This window comes from Pavona decussata, unplaced genomic scaffold (genome assembly GCF_977016875.1).
Source record: "Pavona decussata unplaced genomic scaffold, jaPavDecu1.1 SCAFFOLD_602, whole genome shotgun sequence".
In the NCBI taxonomy this organism is placed as follows: Eukaryota; Metazoa; Cnidaria; class Anthozoa; order Scleractinia; family Agariciidae; genus Pavona; species Pavona decussata.
In genome coordinates this window covers 4,372,363-4,390,962 of record NW_028145860.1, presented here as the reverse complement: position 1 = coordinate 4,390,962, position 18,600 = coordinate 4,372,363, and the positions used below count along the sequence as shown (strand labels likewise).

General features: G+C 38.5%; 3 protein-coding genes, 2 long non-coding RNA genes and 1 pseudogene across 8 annotated transcripts in view; 1 reads left to right on the top strand and 5 right to left on the bottom strand.

The window, feature by feature from the left end:
• Positions 1 to 379: 379 nt before the first annotated feature.
• The window catches only part of LOC146449507 (uncharacterized), a 27,251-nt gene continuing 9,030 nt past the window's right edge, over positions 380 to 18,600 (bottom strand). The window contains exons 2-5 of one of the 2 annotated variants that reach the window (XR_014860695.1): positions 7,953 to 9,555; positions 7,372 to 7,460; positions 4,297 to 4,404; positions 380 to 2,604 (exon numbers count right to left, since the gene is read on the bottom strand). This is a non-coding gene — a long non-coding RNA (uncharacterized LOC146449507). The remainder of the gene's footprint in view (positions 2,605 to 4,296; positions 4,405 to 7,371; positions 7,461 to 7,952; positions 9,556 to 18,600) is intronic. The other variant, XR_014860694.1, reaches the window with a different exon arrangement.
• Positions 10,207 to 18,600, top strand: part of LOC146449506 (uncharacterized) — a 26,961-nt gene continuing 18,567 nt past the window's right edge. The window contains exon 1 of the long non-coding RNA XR_014860696.1: positions 10,207 to 10,737. This is a non-coding gene — a long non-coding RNA (uncharacterized LOC146449506). The remainder of the gene's footprint in view (positions 10,738 to 18,600) is intronic.
• LOC146449511 (uncharacterized) lies at positions 11,420 to 14,016 on the bottom strand. Its single transcript, XM_085101891.1, has 3 exons — positions 13,950 to 14,016; positions 13,423 to 13,737; positions 11,420 to 12,856 (listed from the first exon to the last, which is right to left on the bottom strand). Exons 1-3 carry the CDS (start codon positions 14,014 to 14,016, stop codon positions 12,648 to 12,650), a joined length of 591 nt encoding a protein of 196 aa, XP_084958017.1. The 3' UTR covers positions 11,420 to 12,647.
• On the bottom strand, positions 14,112 to 16,751 carry LOC146449510 (uncharacterized). Its single transcript, XM_085101890.1, has 2 exons — positions 16,435 to 16,751; positions 14,112 to 14,846 (listed from the first exon to the last, which is right to left on the bottom strand). Exons 1-2 carry the CDS (start codon positions 16,438 to 16,440, stop codon positions 14,112 to 14,114), a joined length of 741 nt encoding a protein of 246 aa, XP_084958016.1. The 5' UTR covers positions 16,441 to 16,751.
• The window catches only part of LOC146449505 (uncharacterized), a 25,123-nt gene continuing 23,551 nt past the window's right edge, over positions 17,029 to 18,600 (bottom strand). Inside the window, exons 5-6 of one of the 2 annotated variants that reach the window (XR_014860692.1) lie at positions 17,295 to 17,541; positions 17,029 to 17,247 (exon numbers count right to left, since the gene is read on the bottom strand). The gene's annotated coding sequence lies outside the window, so the exon portion shown is untranslated. Of the gene's footprint in view, positions 17,542 to 18,600 lie in introns of both variants that reach the window. The other variant, XR_014860691.1, reaches the window with a different exon arrangement.
• Positions 17,568 to 18,600, bottom strand: part of LOC146449509 (uncharacterized) — a 5,748-nt pseudogene continuing 4,715 nt past the window's right edge. The window contains exon 4 of the transcript XR_014860690.1: positions 17,568 to 18,383. The product of XR_014860690.1 is annotated as an uncharacterized LOC146449509 (transcript). The remainder of the gene's footprint in view (positions 18,384 to 18,600) is intronic.

Genomic DNA, 18,600 nt, shown 5'->3' with positions numbered 1-18,600 from the left:
ATCCAGTTCTTCCCTTTCTTCTATGCTAAAAGGGCGTTTTCCATCAAAGGGGTCGACAGTACCAAATGACGTCAGCGTTTTCGTCAAGTTCCGTTTATCCCCGTCCACAACATACCAGACTAACAGCGATTTAAAACAAAACAAGAAACTTTTTGCAAGGAAATTTTCAGAGGTTCCTTTGGGTTGAGGATGGAGTGATGGTATCTGGAAGTACAATATTGGTCAAAGCTCACCTTCCGTGGATATATGTTTGATGCTAGGCCAATTATTTCACCCAATAAAAACTTAGCAAATTATCGGAACAATAAGAAAAAAAACCACTCACTTCACTTGGCAGGGAAAAGGAACTGATACAATGACTTGAGAAATAAAGCGTTAATCCATAGCAAAACAAACAAAATATCCGATGTATTTATTGAATGTATGTACAATGTTGGTTACTTGAAGTAAGTGAGAACTATTTACAAATCAATTTTAAAATATTACTACTTACAATACACCCTTTACACTTATCACATATTAAAGTTTAATGCTATTTTTAATTGCCAATGGAGTACATACAAATATTTGATTAATTGTACAGATAGAGGCACAATAAAAGATAAACTAAGAGTTACTTCTGTTTCCCTGTGTCATGTAATCTTGCCCCATTCACACCAAGGCTAAACAAGTTTAAAAGCTGTTTAGTTAAACACAGTTTAAAATTGTTTCCTTCATAAAAGCTGCTTTCGGATTTTTGTTGACAACAGATTTAGCACAAATGAAAGCATAAGTTAAGTTTACTAAAATCCTATGCCAAAGCCAATGGTTCAACTTTCTGTTACCAATTTTCATTTTGTTAAACCTGGTTTAATTGAATTATGTTTTGTTGGTGTAAATGGGGCTTAAAGTCTTACGCACGCCTACTCTGGACTTATCACACTAACGGCGTTTTCCATTTGCCAGGAGTGGCCGGCTCAGACGGGCCAGTCTAAATCGAATGCGTCATTTTGAAGAGATGGTGCTGTAAAATCTTTAAAAATAATCACTCTGAAAATGATACTCGCTATTTTGAAGAAATTCCAAGGCCTAACATAAAGCTTATCCTTCAAATCGATACATTCCGTTTAACAAATCGACGTCAGTTTTCTATGGTCTATACTCTTATAGACCATAAAATGACGTCAAAAATGTTCAAAACTCAAGTGGAACCACGAGCCGCAGGCGAGTGGTTTCACTGCCAAGTTTTGGACATTTTATGGCGGCATTTTATGGTCTACAAGAGTATAGACCATAGAAAACTGACGTCGATTTGTTTTTTACAATAACATGGAAAAAGTACGAGCGGAATTGGCTATTTTTTCGTTGAGAAAGCGCGCGCGTTACATCTGGCGTCATTTTTATTGTCTGTACTCTTATAGACAATAGCTACGAGCCAATCAGCGCGCGGGAATTTGGACAGTTATTGTAAAATTACAAATTGACTGGAAGAAAGAATTCAAAGGAGAAATTCCCCAGCTTCTCCTCAATATTTTGGTAAACGAAAATGACTATACTAAAACCCTAATTACATCCATTTTGAAATCACTGGTGATCCTCGGAATCTGATTGGTCCAAAATGGTGCAATTTATTCCCAAATTGCATCATTTTTTGCTCTAAATTGCATCCTTTCTTTAGCCCATCAAAATGGAAATGAAGTAACCCAAATAGAATACTAATATTGACAATGATACTCTGTGATTTCAAAATGGATGTAATTAAGTGGTAATTGAACTTCGTGTCGTGCAATTTTGGTCTGAAATCATACTTGTGATTTAAAATCAAACTCGCGCTGCGCGCTCGTTTGATTTTGAAATCACGCGTATGATTTCAGACCAAATTGCACTCCACTCAGTTCAATTACCAATATCTATCATAGTAAAGAAAATAGGTCCCGCCAATTAGTTAACGTTGCGACTCGTTAATTTTTGTTTTTCGTAAATTTTCGACTTGTTTTTCCCTTTCTTGTGTGTTACTCGTGATTTCTCTACCTCCCCTAAATTCTATTTTTTCTGTCTTTGATTGTAATGACTGTAATTAATTTTTTTCCTTAAACAGTTGTAAGTCTGGCCTGCCTAGATTGGCTCTCGCTACCTGCGGGCCAGTCTCTCTTTTTTGCCAAATTTTTTAAATTCTTGAATAAACTCGAAACTTGAAACTTGAACTCGGTGTGGCAGGCCAGTAATGACAAATGGAGAGCGCTGTAAATCTTATCTTAAGGCTAAACTTCTACGTATTTACCAAAGCAACAGACAGTACTTGAAGTGTAACAAGCCAGTGGCCATTGTTATGGAAAAATCCATAGAAATTTATCCTTTGGGTCTAAACTAGTGTACAAAATTGTCATTTGAACTTTTGGTTGTGAGACAAACATCAATAAGTCCTTATTTCTTTCAACATAATAGTGTCCAATGCTGATTTTACAGTCACTGTCAAAAATTCCGGCATGCTGATTGGCTTAACAAAAATTTGGTCCCGTACCTCAAAGCAGCAAGGTAAACGTATGTTCACAGCTAGGTGACTTACACTTCCTCTTTAAGGATAAACTACTTGGGCGTAAACAAACAGGACTGAGACTTCGGCGCCTGCAAAGAACAACAAAGAACAAAAATTAAACCATCTCTATTACAATGCATCACAGAAATGAGGGGTGCACATAACCACATAGTTGATAAAGAATGAAATAATTTCTATATATTGTTTAATTTGTAACTCTACTGTAGCACAAAAGTTGCACTTACGATGTAAATGTTGGTCGTGTAGGGCTGGGTATTGGACTAGGAGTGAGGCTTCTTGCATTTCTCACTGTGACTCCCTGCCAAATGATATGAGAGACATCAAGACAAAATATGGTGCACATGTAAGCAAGAAACAAAAGGGAGCAATAGGGCGTGGTCATCGTAGACATTCAACCCAGAAGTGGAATGAGATACCAACCTGTAAACATGTTCTACCAAAAAAACTCCTTTAAGAGAACTTCTATAATATTTCGACCAGAGGTTTGGAAAAAGAAGATACGTGTTCATACAGTTATCATTGCAATTATTCAACAATGATTTAGATAAGCATATACAGGCAAAAAAGGCTAACGAAAGAAAAGTCCTACGTTTCGGCGACATCTTGGCGCCATTGTCAAGGGAAACTGAACTCTCAGTTACTCTTGAAATCGCATATTTAATTTTAGTTTCCCTTGACAATGGCGCAAAGATGTCGCCGAAACGTAGGACTTTTCTTTCGTTAGTTTTTGCCTGTAATTTGCAATTATTGCAACAGTTAAAATCTAATTAAAATTAGGTAAACTTAATATTCTCAGTCCTTTGTAATGTGCTCGTCTTTCTTTCTTTTATATTGCCGTCATTTTTATTTAGCTTCTCTTATTAACTTATCAGTTAATTTATTGATTTGTTTAATTTATCTAATTTTTATCTATTTTCAACTGATCCATCTTGACTAGCAACCGTGCTGTTTGCTGGTCAGTCCTGTAATTATGTTTTACAACCCATATTTTGAATGAATACCTCTTACTAACCGAGTTTGAGGTCCGTATTGTAAGTTACAGACTGAGTATTTTCGCGTTGATTTATGGCCCAAGCACGAAGCACACAGGCCACAAATAAATGGGAAAACGAGGATCGGTAACCTACAGTACAGACTGAGAAAACAAGGTAAGTAAGATGTTTATTATATCTCTGAGGTTAATTGGGTACACAGGAAAGTAACAACTTTCAAACCAAGTGGGCCCACAAAATTGACCAATCACACTGCGCATACTAACTGAGAGATACAATTAAGTTGAATAAAGAAGTTGTCTGTGTAAGCTTGGCCTCCTGAATGGGTTACTTAACAAAGTTTCATATGTAGAGGCTCTGTACAGATGTTCAACCTCAAGGTTCTGCTCTGTTGCAAACTAAAATCTTTTACTGTATGAGACTATTCAAATAACATATATTTAGCAATACTTTCTGTGGTGCTGTTTATGATGTACAATTTGGTTCTAACTTGTGATCGTTTAAAAATACTATTAAAGTAGCACTTTCCTTCAGTCCTGTTTATTAAAACCTACAATGTGTTTCTAATTTTTGTGTCTGTGGACTGAATCTTATAGACGACCATTCAAATGAAAGCTACTGAGTAGTACTTTCCTGTGGTGCTGTTTATTATGCTGTACAAGGTGGTTTTAACTTATGTCTGGATGAAATCCTAAAGTGTGACCATTCAAATGAAAGCTAATGAGCAATAATTATTTTCCAGCCATAAGCTGGTACGTTAATTTGTACCCTTTGATTAGGTGGTGATGAGGAAGGCGGCAGAAGGAATGCACTTCTGTTGTCCTCAAATAAAATCCTTCTTTCACCAATGTGAATATCATGGTTCTTGTCATGATCCTGAGAAAAATGGCAACAATAAAATTAATTTATCAAAAACTAAGGCAATAACCGATGACATTTCAATATTCCCGCTATAACATAAATGAAGGGGTGCCTGGAAAAAAGGCGAATGTGACTTCTGATAGATTGTTAGATTCTCCTTCCAAATTGCCTTGTATTGGCTTGTGAAACAAGAGGAGAATTTGACCTTACTCAAAAGTCACTTAGGGCCTTATTCCACGCACGCATTCAAATAGGGATCTATGGTAACTCTACTTTGACTAGTAGGCTAAGTTTGAAAGGCGATTAACGTTAATCTCCAATTAAAAGTTAACCAAGGTTTCCCTCTGGCTTGTTGCAAATGTTTTTAAAGGTTAATTTTACGCTTATGGTGAAGAATAGTCTGAGTCAAAAATATTTTTAAAGGAAGAACCTTTATTGATCTACAATTAAACAAAGTTCACGTTTTAAACCAGGATTAGCTTAAGTGCCTACTAATACAAACGTATTTTTGCACAGTTTATGACTATGCGGGAAAAGCAGATCTTAGCAAGGGTTATTGGAATCCAAAAACAAAAATGGGGGTAACCATACGTTTTTTACTGATAATTAAGCAGCAATAATTCAAAAAGCTGTAAAATACAAAGGAATGTATGGCGTTTTTTTCCAAATTGAAACTTTAATTTAATATCTCTGAAAAATGCATGGTTACCCCAAATTTTCATTTTGGATACCAAGAGCACTTGCTAAGTTCTGCTTTCTCTGCATAGTTTAAAACCATGCAAAAATACCACTGTATTAGTAGGCACCACCCATAGGAAACCCAAGTATCTTGAGATGTGCAGAACGTATACGCAGTAGCAAAAGTAGTCACCTTAATTCAGGCTTGAACAACTGGGCCCATGACTTCAAGGAGTAAGTTGATATTGCCTTTTGCCTGGATAGGATAGTAGTCTATTGCAGTGTTGCAGTGGGTATTAATTTACTTTTCCACAGTTTCTCTAACTGGTTTTCTCTTGATTGCTTTATTACAAACTCACAAGATAGGTTTGAAAGTTCAGTAGGAAGAGCACCGCAATGGTTTTGCAGAGGTCATGCATGGGTTTAAATCCTGTTCAAGCTTGAATTTTTTTCAGTCTTCCTTTTTGCTATTGCTCAAGTTAGATATGTTACTGTAATGCCCCTATCCCCTCTGCAAATGTTTCACCTACAGTTCAAATGTATGATATATATATTTAGCCAAGCCTAAAAGCAGAGCTGCAAAATTACTTCCCAATAGCATTTCTGCTTATGGTTTCCGTGTGAACGTAACAACCATAAAAATTCGTCATCCTTTCGGGACTTATATTTAATTGAAGAGCATATGCGGCAAAGTATTTAGCAACAACAATAAAATGGAAAAAATTGTGATATTTCATAGCAAGCAGTACAGGAATAAACTGAACAACCATCGTTGAAAAAGTCACACAATCAATCAGGCGGTGTTTTGACGAAAATGAAACCACATTTCAAATTTTACATTCGCTTTTAATGAAAGTTGTTACAAGACTTTCAGTGAAAAATCCTCATACATCTTACTCTCTACCTAAGTTATATCTTATTATTTTAAGTATTTGTGTTTGTTCTCTATGAATATTGTCACAAAGCAATGCTAAAATTAGAGAAATGTGTGCAGGAAGAACTTGTCAGAGTTTATGCCAACGATACAGTGTTGTGTCTGACAGGCCTTTGTCTGACTTTTTTAGCTAAGAATCAAATTTTCTTAAATGAAGTAAAATGGGATGAGATTAGAAAATAAAACTCCAAGGGAAATAATGAACATGGAACGTAAAACTGAGCTTGCAATACAGCAAACCAGCAAAGTTTTGTCAAAAAAATCAAATGAATACTCGCCTCTTTTGAGAACAACCAATCCTTTTTTTCCATTACTGAGTTTTCTGTTCATTTTACAATGTTTAGCCAGCAAAACGTTTCACTTCAAGACAAAAAATTCAATGTTTCATCGTGCCAGATCGGAGTGAAAATGATTTCACTTCAAGATTTCCCATGTATTGTTACCATGACTGTGGTCAGAGATAGGAAAATTCTCAGTCAGATTGTAGGATTTCAGGATACCACCCACTCACAAACAGAGAAAAAAAATGAGGAAAGTAACTTACTATCTCCGCTTCCACAAGGTGCACCAAACTGACTGAAGCGGCAAAATACTCTCACTGTCTTTACGGCTGGAATTCGTCAGTCGCTGTCATTTACGTTGAACTTTGCTTATTGATCACCTGTGTTTCGTTTTCTTTCTCTCTCCCTTCACCCTTCCTCTTCAGTTCTGCATTTGTCGACATATCCAAGGAGTAAATGAATTTATAGCTTTCTTCCAAATTTTCCATTTGTTTTTCTACCTTTCACATGTTTGTTTACGTTTACTATCGTTTCCGGTTTGCGCTGATTGGCCAAATTCTGACAGCTGGACAGCAGGGAGCCGGGGGGAGTATTGGGGGCGGCATTCAAATTCCTGAGACATTGTCGCAAGCTCTCTCCTCTTTCCCCCTCCTGCCCCCACCCCCAAGAGAGCTTGCTCGCAGGCTATTCCCCCCTCCGCCTAATATAGGCAAGCTTTTGTCAAGGTGGATAGGACTTTTTGTTCAAAGGAGATGCCAAAATTTTGTAATCTCAAACTTTTTTCAAGGTGCAACAAAAGAAAATCAACCCCTTGAATTTGCTTTCCTTTTTTTGCCAGAGTAATGCTTCACTGTCACCATGACAGAACAGGCAAATGACAAGCTACCAGTACATATTGTTTCGCCTGTCAAGAATTCATCTTTTGTACGCAATAATTGCATAATTTGGTCACTAATTATTAGTAACCATAGGACTCTTAAAAGGCAAAAATCTCCTTATCGTTGTTGATGAACACAATCATTAAGGAGACTTTTCAAGTTATGATCGCTATCATAATGACAATACAGCAGACAGAAACAACATTGTTACCCTTTGGATATTGACATACGTGACAGCGAAGCTTTGTCACTGTCAGAGAAACCATCACTGGATGAGCCACTTTAAGTTTCTGGTGATGTCTGAAAGAGATAAATTTAAAAGAATTTGACTTTGAAAAATTCGTTGGAGAGGCATCTCTATAAAAAATAGAGCAGGCTTACTGGAGGATTTGACACTGTGGAAGAATGAGCTCAAATATCATTTCTGCATTATGAGTCCTGTGACTTTTGCCTAATTTCTCTAATTAAATCTGACCTCTTGTTCTGTCTGTCCAGTATAAAAGGCATTTAATCTAGGTTTGGTTAGACTTGATTAAACGTCCTACATTTCTCACAGCCTTTCTTGCTGAGATCTATGCTTTCCGAAAACATCTGCTTCACCTTATGCTACCCAGGCAACCCTTGTTGGTTTGATACTTCAACAGGAATGTAACTAGATCTCATGATGCTCTGTTTGGTCACATTCATAAATTACAATCAACAAATTTGATTTGGTGTGCTGAAACTAGCTGGTGAATTTAGCTGACATTACCTACTCCTCTGTGCCTCGTGCTCTGAAAGGCAATCACCCACCTCGTTTATCGTGATACCACAGACATGACAAATGTTCTTGTCAATGCCAATTTTGCTTAAAGGCATGCAACAACTTTTGCATAGAATGTAGCAAAGTGGGTACTGAACTATAAGTATGTATTGTTTTGGAGAAGAATGCTCCATACAAACGATTATCAACATCAAAGGATTAAAATTTCTTCGATTTACTAGTATCACTAGCTCACTTAAAATTATTAAACAAGATAATGTATTTGGGCAGAATTCTAACAATCAATAAGAATAGAGAAACACCTAGCAGGTTGCATAAATTAGCCAACTCTGAATTATATATGGTGGGCACATGACCAGCCAATACAAGGGACTTTTCCCGCAAACCTACCAATTTACAACTGGGGTAAAAGCCCTGGGAAAGAGGTTGATACATGTTGTTGGTTTCATACAAGAAGGGGGGGGGGGGGGAGGGTTTCTTTCATGGTCTACTATTAGCAGGGTTCTCCAGAAGCTCCAACAACTAGCGAAGATCACTGTCTAGTCATCCTGAGCACGCTCACTACTCAGGGAAAATATCTTTTAGCACTGTTTTTGGAATAGAACAAAAATCTCAGAATGTCGCTAAATCAACATACAAGTTTGACCTTGTGAAAAATCAAAACTTGAGGCATCTTTAAACAATCAAAACAATGTTCAGGGTGTTCATTAGGCAACAGAGATCAGAGAATTCTCCGTTTACTACATTGAATTCTCTGGCTAACGTTTCAATAGCTTAAGACTATTGTTTACTCAGATGTGGGTCTCTTTCAAAATTTTCTCCTGTGACGTTACACCTTTCTCCTGCTACTAGAATTGTTAATGAAAACCCTGAATGCTAGTCAGGGAATTTCCTGATTCAGTTCATCCGGAAGTACCCCCACATTAAATTCACGTCACTTTAAAGCTCGAGGCTGTCGCCTGAGAAAAATTTTTAACGGGCCCACAAGGCCAACGAATGAACCAATAAAGTACTTTCCACTGCTATGAAGTTAAATCGTTTGTTTGCTCCACTTGTCAAATCAAGTTAATCAACATGACAACAATACAGCTGTCAAGAGTGACTTCATAACGTTAAGACGCGTTCGCTATGAAGTTACTAAATTCTTACCCAAGAAATTTTTAAATACATATATTTTGCGTTTTCGTTGAACTTAAGATAGTGCTAAAATATAAATTAACGCTTACCTTTCCAATTTAAGCTTATCCAAGTTTTGTTTCAGCCATATGTAAACAGACTACACCTCCTCAGTCGAAACAGCACCAAATTCTTCATTTTCCATTCAACTAAATGTGTCAGACGATAACGAATAAGCCAAAGTACAGTTGGCTATCAAAATCGCATCCCTGAACTTTATAACCATCGCTGTAGGCTCAAATAAAAAAGCCATACTTTGAACAAGCAACCCTGCCGCCATTTTAACTTCTTTCTCGATCCAGACTCCACTCAGTTTCAATTGGTAAAGGGAGAGTGAGGGGGTGGGGTGGGGGGAAGCAGTGAGTTTATGCCTTACCGGCAAAACGTTTCGGGTTTTTTGACAATTCGCTAATACGGCCATGACATTTGAAGAGGTATGAATATATTCCCGCTTTACTAAGTGAGGGGCTTTTCACAAAGAGAGGATGATTCAGCACTACAGTGACATGAATTCTGGATCGATCGTACTAAATCACAATTTGTTACAATGGACGCCACAAATGAAAAAGATGCAAAAACCAAAAGAGGAAAAACAAAACAGAGAAAAGTCTGCTAAGTTGCTTATTTCCTTTCACACTTCACTGAACCGGCTACAAGGGACTTGATGGCGACTTCTGGTAGCTCTTAATCACTTAAGGTCGTTAATGGGGAAGTATCATGGGGGTTTTGATATCTTTTGTTAAAAGTGATGAAATAAGCCCTTAAATCACCTGCAAAATAATTCTAGAATGACGAGAGGAAAGAAATCAACTCAATTCTTGAAAGGGAACAACTCGTGATCTGTTCTAGCGCATTTTGGAAACAAAAATGCGACAACTTGAAAAACATAAGCCTACCATTTTTCAAGTTTCAATCCATACCGCGACCTACTCTGTCTCTGGCCAGAGGCACTAATCGACAGTTTTATTGCACTGGGGTGATAGTTTATAACAAACTTGACAAATATTTCCTTGTTTCTGCTAACAGACAAACATTTTTGGGTTTTGAAATGGCAGCAAATTTGCGTGATACTTCCCCTTTAAGTGCTATATTAGAATTCCCTCGACTTAATTAAGCACAGGAATTTTTTCCTCGGGAAGTAAAATAAAGCACGAGGTTGTCAGTAGATGGAGAAGAGCTCAGAACTTCTAAACATCCGTAGACGAAAAATTAGCCTGTGAACAGGCTCCCATGTGAGGCATAGGGAGAAGACGAAAAACGTGCTCGGAGAGGGCCCCCATACCATGCTCCGTTCGCCCGGCTCATCGATTTGATGAAGTCTGTACAGACGGTATGTCAGTTGGTAGAAGTTGAAAAGCTCGCGATAAGCATAGTTTGAGGATGGTGTCTCCTAAAACAAGGGTATTTTTCACGGTTTATGACTATGTGAGAAAAAGGGCATTTTTCAGAAATAATCAAGGAACTATGATCCTAAAAAGTTTTAACTTGAATAGCGGAAATGTTTCAGTTGAAAGTGTTAAATTATCTCTGAAAAATACCGCGTGGTTACCATAAATTTTCCTCTTGGATTCCAATGGCCCTTGCTATTATATGTTTTTCTTATATAGTCAAAAAAGCGTAAAACCTTTCTATTAGAAGGTACCGTCCCCCCCCCCCCCCCAAAAAAAAAAAAAAACCGAATTTCTGGAAGCATCCAGTCATGCGCAGAATGTAAGCGCACTACGCACTAATGACAGAAGTTTTTTTCTCCAGCTTAGTAAATGACAGCGACCACCGTACGATTACAGTTTCCAAAAGCGGACCTGTGATCAGCCGCCCTACTATTCCATTACAAAAGCTCGCGATTCCCAAGCCACCACACGCAGGGATGTGAGACATTTTCTGAGTCCACTGCAGAAAGATCACAACAAGGCGCGAACGTCAGTCAAACTAGAAAACAAAGCCAACGGAAGCCCCCTTTAAGTACCTTAAAAACAGTTTCAACTAATTTGCTTCAACATGCATTCAACACTTAGTTGAACCAAATGTTGGGGGCGTTTGAACTAGTCGTTAAATATTGTAGCCTCCAACGCAAACGTCCTTAGGGGTTCGTCATGCGTGTATTCAACATTTGCCCAACATTCGTTGAACGAATGTTGGCAAATGTTGAAACCGTTTAACCGGGATCAAGATGTTTGAATTCTGATTGAAAAGAAACGTATTTCACTTTTTCTAAGGTTGAATTTCAGATTCATATCCAGTTCAACTTGGTATGATAGAGACCTTGACCACAGTCTAATAATATCAATATAAATGTCAAAGTAAAGTATCCATTAAAACATTAATTTAATCGTCTGACTTTAATTTTAAACCGCATTTTTATACATACGTCGTACACCTTTAAGATGATACACGGAACGATTTTAACGCAACATTAGTTACCTTAAAACTTGTGAAAACCACGCCAAACGCGATTCGCCCTGACGAAGAGCTAACGCTCGAAACGTTAGCACTCGAATCTCTTTTTATCGACTCTGTTTGTCGACGCGCTACGTTGCGTTAAAAGTCGTCACCTTTTAAGTCCTTAAAAACTAACACTTTTTTCTGATGATGTTTGCTCTAAGCCCTAAATACTGCTATTCTACCAAAGAACAAGACCAAATAAACATAGTTTCTGATCCGTGATTTACTCTCCCACACTTAAGTCCACTCCAATGCCTTCTATATTTGCGAGGGACAATCTTGGCCATAATTCTTTGCCTATCTGATGTGTCGTTGTTACCCCCAAACAGAAATGTAAACGCTGATACTAACCTTATCAAATTAATTTCAAAGCAAGCCTGGTTTAAATTCTCGCGGGATCTTAATGCGGTTTTGGTCCATCATGGGGCTCGTTTCTTGAAAGTTCCGATAACTTACCACGCCCGAAAAGTTAATTTTCGACGCACAAAGTTCTCAACAGAAAGTCAATACTTCATCTGATTTTGAAAGCTAAAAATTAAGAACTTTTTAATTCTCTGAAATATATTGGGCAAATAAAACTAGTAATTACCACCAATCGATGGAAAAGAGATCTGAAAAAAAAGAAAAGGTTATTGGGCCCGGTAAAGCTATTGAGACTTTGAAGAAATGGATTCCGAACATCCCTGTTTGCTATCTTTGCATATAATTAATCTGCGCTTTGAAGGCATTACAGAAAGCTTATTGACAACTATGTCAAGCCTACATTTATAGCTATCGTTACTTAAAAATTTTTCAAAAACAAAATTTTAAGGTAATAAGTTCAAACTGATCGAAGCCCCCGGGTACTTTCTGGTTTATTTTTGATTAAATGGAATCGTCCATGAAATTCAAACAGATTATGACGCCTTTCCTAGCCACAAGGCGAAGAACCCTAGTGAGATTATGTAAGGAATGCATTCCTAGCATTTCTCAGCGGTACTTACAGTAGAAGCCCTAAAGTTGCCTCAACCAATGAAAGTGGTGCTTAAAATCTACAAACTATCACCTTCAAGTGTCCTGTGTGTGGAAATTCTTGTTTAATCTAGGAGTCGCTCCTCTTGGCTTTCTCAAGCGATCATTCCCCGGTTTCTAAGCTCCTTCTCAACCATTGTTTTCATTCCAACGGTAAAGTGAGCCTGCACATCTCTCCAGCATTCAGCCAGCAGCCTTACACTTGTGACGTCATCCTCAGACAGCTTCTTCACAACTTCCTTCACGCTGTTGCTGCTACATTGATACTTCTTTTGTAAAAAGCGGAGGAAAACTTCCACAGAAGCTAGGAAACAAAAAGGCGGAATTAAAGATCTGAGTTATTTTTTGCTTCAAGACAACGATTTTTACAACAAATCATTTAACAAGATATCATGAGAATGATGTATTATTCAGTGAATGGCACAGGCATACTCGGAAAAAGGAAATCCGGGAGCTCCTATCAGGAGTCGAACCTAAGGCCTTCCGATTAGTGGTTCGGATGCTCTAGCACTGACTGGGGGAACTATATTCATGGTACAAACACAGGACAAACATTATGCATACTCCTAGGATTGAAATGTCAATATTTAGTAATGTGCAATGGAAATAAATGTGATGGCATAGTTATATGACAGAGTCTCAAACATACTCCATCCCCTCCCCAACCAAGGTGAAAATATTGGAAGAAATATATTCCGTGACAAACTGTAATTCAAACGGACAAAACTTGCACCTAACAGCCTTGAACTTGTTCACGATTACTCGACATACTTTACTTTACAGTGGAAGATTCAACGTGCGTTTGGATTTGCTTACAAAACGTTTGAACATTTTGGCGGAACTGCATTATTTTAACCGCTGTAAAATTACCGTCCGCAGCGTCCGGTAGCACGTGCCCACGGATACTTGTCCCTTCCAGCGCGTGCATCATCTCATCCTCCTTTTGTTGCTGTTTCATAATCTTCACAGCTCGCTCAGCCGTCAGGAGTGCGTAATGCAGAATATCGAAGGTCATGCGTTCTGTCTCCGGATTACGCTCTCTATTATCTCTTGTGTAGTTGGTCATGAAGAATGTGTGACTGGGTGAGCTACCGGTAGCTGCTGATGCTTCAAACAGGGCGTTCTCACAGTCCTCCTCCGTTTTCAGTCTGTCACGGTGCGTGACAACGGTGATAGGCTCAATTCCTTTTAAGAAAGACAAAATATCGAAATGAAGGCTGGAAATGCGCACCTGACTAAGAGAATAGAAACAGGTCCATTTCCTAGTTTCTTTTTTAATTAAAGTTTTCCTTTTGCTATCAAATGGCAAATTCAATGGAATTTTTGCTCTTTGTGTTTTTGTATCCTTCTTCTGTTAGCCCCTAAATGCTTTGATTTAGAACGTAGAAAGAACGCACTCTTAATCGCGTTTGGAGTCGAGACTGTACGGGACAATGAATGGATCTTGGGAAGCGTATCTGGCATCCCCCGGCAAAGAACCTGAGACTGTAAGTCACCAAAAACTCGACGTCTGCAAAAGAAACTTAAAATTATGAAATCAATACTGATAGAAAGCAAAATTACCTTTTATTACGCAAAACGTCTCTGACTGGTTGCAAGTAGTCTTTTAAGGCTCCCTCCCTTAACCGCGGGTCATTTGCCATGACTACAATAATGACACCATGAAGTTTGCTTGCAAACTCGGGACACGGGTGCAGATTCATCGGCGCAGTATTTTCTTGACCCTTTTTAGGGCGGATCACATTATCTCCTGGTTGGATCCTCCCTTCCAGGATATTCTGAAACTCCACAACCTCGTTTGCGTTGGAGTTAAAGAAGCCACGAATATCAACAAGGTGGAAGAACATCTCTGGCAGATAGTCTTGGAGGGTGATGATCCCTTCTCGTCCTATGGTGCTGTCAGGCGCCGAACCTTTCTCTGTTTCTCTCACAGCGCGTTCACACGTGTTGATAAAACAGCTCTTGCCTGATCCAGTTGGTCCAAACACACCAATCCTCAGCTGGGTTACATCATCGATTGCCAGGCCCCTGAAGCTATCAAGTCTGGTCTTATTGCCAAACTTGTAGTCGAACAATTCACTTCGGCGAAGACACAGTTCCTTCTCCAGCTGCAAGCGTTTTACTTCATCCTCTCGTTTCCTTGCTTCTTCTTGTGCTATACGCAGTTTTTCTGCCTTCTCTCTTTGTTCCCGTTCATTCGCCAGCCGTCTCTCTTCCCTCCTCCGTGCTTCCTCCCTCTCTCTTGCCGTGTTATCCACATACGTGTAGTGTGTCTCATGCTTCGACTCTCCGCTCTGAAGGAGAAACAATGAACCTCAAGCAGATCGAAAAACAACAACAACAGCAACAAAAAAGGAGGAAGGAGGAGGAAGCAACAATAGAAGTGAAAATGTAGATTGAAACTGTCCGTTGTGCATGAAAATCGTGTGCTAGAGAAATAGTGGGGTAAACTGGTGATGCTATCACGTGCAGTTTAGAAAGTCAAGAGCGTTTAACACTCTTGATCAACTAAAAGAAAAGGCTGGAACTATGCACCATGGTTAAGAATTTTAAACAAAATTTCCTGAACTAAGAGCCCCAGTGAACCTGATTACAGCGTTCCTGTTCCAGTAAAGCCTGACAGGTTGGCCTAATCTCTTACTATAATTCTTCAGAATCCTTAGAGAGCCGGGGGAGGGGGGGGGGGGGGTGAGCCTTTTTGTTCTGAAATTGGGTAAGGCTGGTCTAAGATGGGTTACGATTTTCCAAACTAAATTGAAATTGGAAGGCCTACTCAACTCCTACTTACTTGTTGGCTGCTTTCGCCTCGGTCTTCGACCAATTTATCAACTTGTATTATTGTAGCAGGTTAACATGGTGAATTGGAGCAGGAGCTGTTTGAAGGAATTGCATGTTCTGAAATAGGATATCAATTGCCACAAACCTACCGAATCCCCACCGGCCCCCACCGAGTTTAGTCACGATTTCGAAAGTGTTAGAAATACCCGAAGTTGTTACGAACTGTGAGAGTGAAAGGTAACTCTTGAAGCGAAACTTGAGCCGAGAAGTGACCGGAAGCTATCTCCATTCTCCTGGCCTGTTCCCCGTAAAATGAAAGGACAAAGTGAAAGCCAGAAGTGATTTCCTTTCCCACCCCACCCCTCTCCCCTAATCTAAAAAAAACCCCTTCTGACCCCACCCATTCTACACACAAAAGCGAAAGTCCAAAATGAAACCCGGAAGTGACCGGAAATAAAGTCATCTTGCCATACATTTCATCAACTTATACAGTACTCTGCTTGTTTCGGAGACTTGCCACAGAAGAACGATCATTCCTTTCCTTTCTACTGCATGAATTACATCTTCTTTACAATATACCCGAGACAACTGAAAGGCTTTTCAGCCGAATGGGATACCATCTTAGATTTTTCGTTCCGAGAAAATGAGGAACAATTTTATTTGTACCGAGCAGTATTTATGAAGAGGAAAAGATTCAGTTTACACAAAAAGTCAAGAGATTTGCTCAGGATTAAAAGTAGTCTAATAGAACACATTGAAATGATTTGCTCCAATGTCCGTAAACAGATATTTGCTGGTATTATTTCCTCAGATTTGACCCGGTAAGAGCTGAGAATGTAACAACTCGGTGTATGTCGGTGTGCCGACATTATTTGCCAAGACTTGCAAAGTGTTGGACCTTCCCCATCCAAGATTGAAAAGAAACAAGAAGTTCAATGGTAAATGGTTTTTATATGAAGTAAATTACAAGCAGCACACCTATGCATTTGCAGGCATTTGACAAGGAGCTCAAACGCCCCAGACAGGGAGAAATTACTGATCAGTCAACGACAGAAGAACAGAGACATATACGATAAATATAAAAAGAAATTTCGAAAGACTTACCCCCATATTTAAGCCTCAAATTGATCGATTTTTGACCGACTTTGTCCTCTTCTCGGTAACAAAAGACTGCCTTGCAATCTGAAAGAGACGCCTTCAAATAGGGAATTTTCCCCTGCGGACCTTATGTTTTCTCAGAATTCTGATCACGTGCTTTCATTTGTTGTCAACATTTGTTTTCCAATCGACAACCCATCGTCAGTTAGAGCATAAAAGCTCCGATCACCGTCATTTTTTTGTGGTTTCTATTTTCTACCTCATCTTTCATGAGATTGCTTTAAATTGGCGCTCAATTTTGATGAGCCCTGCCTTTGATGTTTCCTTTGTCACTTTAGCATTGCGTGACTGTTTCGTAACCTGACCATTTGTGACGTAAATTGAGAGACTTTCTGGGAAAAATTGCGTACTTGTTGATTAGGACAAAAGATGTGCCGAGTTGTAGTTGGTCCGTTTAAAAGGCCTTAATCCGATTGAAAAGAAAAGTATTTAACTTTTTTCAAGGTTGAATTTCGGTTTCATACCCAGTTTAACTTAGTATGATAGAGCTCTTGAATACGTATTTTCTAATAATATCATTATAAATGTCAAAGTAAAGTATCTATTGGAACATTGATTTAATCGTCTCCCTTTAATTTTAAACCGCACTTTTATACATATGTTGTGCACCTTTAAGATGTTACACGGAACGATTTTTAAAGCAACATTAGTTACCTTGAAACTTTTCAAAACCACGCACCGCGATTCTTCCTGACGAAGAGCTAACGCTCGAAACGTCAGCACTCGAATCTCTTTTTGTCGACTCTGTTTCTCGACACGCTACGTTGCGTTAAAAGTTCTTACCTTTTAAGTCCTTAAAAACTAACCCTTTTTTCTGATGATGTTTGCTCTAAGCCCTAAATACTGCTATTCTACCAAATAACAAGACGAAATAAACATAGTTTCTGATCATATGAATGCAGAAGTTACAACTACTGTACTTGATTTACTCTCCTACACTAAAGTCTACTCCAATGCTTTGTGTTTTTGCGAGGGACAATCTTGGCTATAATTTTTTGCCTATCTGATGTGTCGTTGTTACCCCCAAACAGAAATATAAACGCTGACACTAACCTAATAAAATTAATTTTAAAGCAACCTGGTTTAAATTCTCGCGGGATTTTAAAGCGGTTTTGGTCCATCATGGGGCCCATTTCTTGAAAGTTCCGATAACTTACCACGCCCCAAAAGTTAATTTTGTATGCACAAAGTTCTCAACGGAAAATCAATACTTCATCTGATTTTAAAAGCCAAAAATTAAGAACTTTATAATTCTCTCAAACACATTGGCCAAATTGAACTAGTTATTGCTACCAATCGATGGAAAACAGGTCTGAAAAAAAAAAGGTTATTGGACCAGTTAAAGCTATTGGGACTTTGAAGAAATGGATTGCGAACATACCTGTTTGCTATCTTTGCATAAATTTAATCTGCGCTTAAAAGGCATAAGAGAAGGCTTATAAACAACGATAGCAAGACTACATTTATAGCTATCGTTAATTAGAAAAATTATTCAAAAACAAAATTTAAAGGAAATAAGTTCAAATCGAACCCTTTAAACAAAACTTAATGAATAAAAAAAAAACAGTTTCGCTCAAAGTTGCTGCACCCGTTGAAAGTGGTGCTTAAAACCTATAAACTCTCACCTTCAGGTGTCCTGTGCATGCAAATTCTTGTTTAATCTAGGAGTCGCTCCTCTTGGCTTTCTCAAGCGATCATACCCCGGTTTCTAAGCTCCTTCTCGACCATTGTTTTCATTCCAAAGGAAAAGTGAGACTGCACATCTCTCCAGCATATAGCCAGCAGCCTTACATTTGTGACGTCATCTTTAGACAGCTTCTTCACAACTTCCCTTTTGCTGTTGCTGCTCCATTGATACTTCTTTTGTAAAAAGCGGAGGAAAACTTCCACAGAAGCTAGGAAACAAAAAAGCGGAATTAAAGATCTGAGCGATGTTTTGCTTCAAGACAACGATTTTTACAACATATCATATAACAATATATCATGAGAATGATGTTTTATTCAGTGAATGACAATGGCATACCGGAAAAAAATCCGAGTGCTCCTATAAGGAGTCGAACCTAAGACCTTTCGATTACTCTTTCGGATGCTACAGGAGACTCGGGGGAACTA

Excerpts from the sequence above, each read along its gene's own strand:
- LOC146449511 (XM_085101891.1), bottom strand. The coding sequence starts at position 14,016 with ATGCCAGATACGCTTCCCAAGATCCATTCATTGTCCCGTACAGTCTCG. Across the intron at positions 13,738-13,949 it reads GACTCCAAACGCGATTAAGA|GAATTGAGCCTATCACCGTT; the intron begins GTGCGTTCTTTC and ends CTTTCTTAAAAG. Across the intron at positions 12,857-13,422 it reads GCTACCGGACGCTGCGGACG|CTTCTGTGGAAGTTTTCCTC; the intron begins GTAATTTTACAG and ends TTTGTTTCCTAG.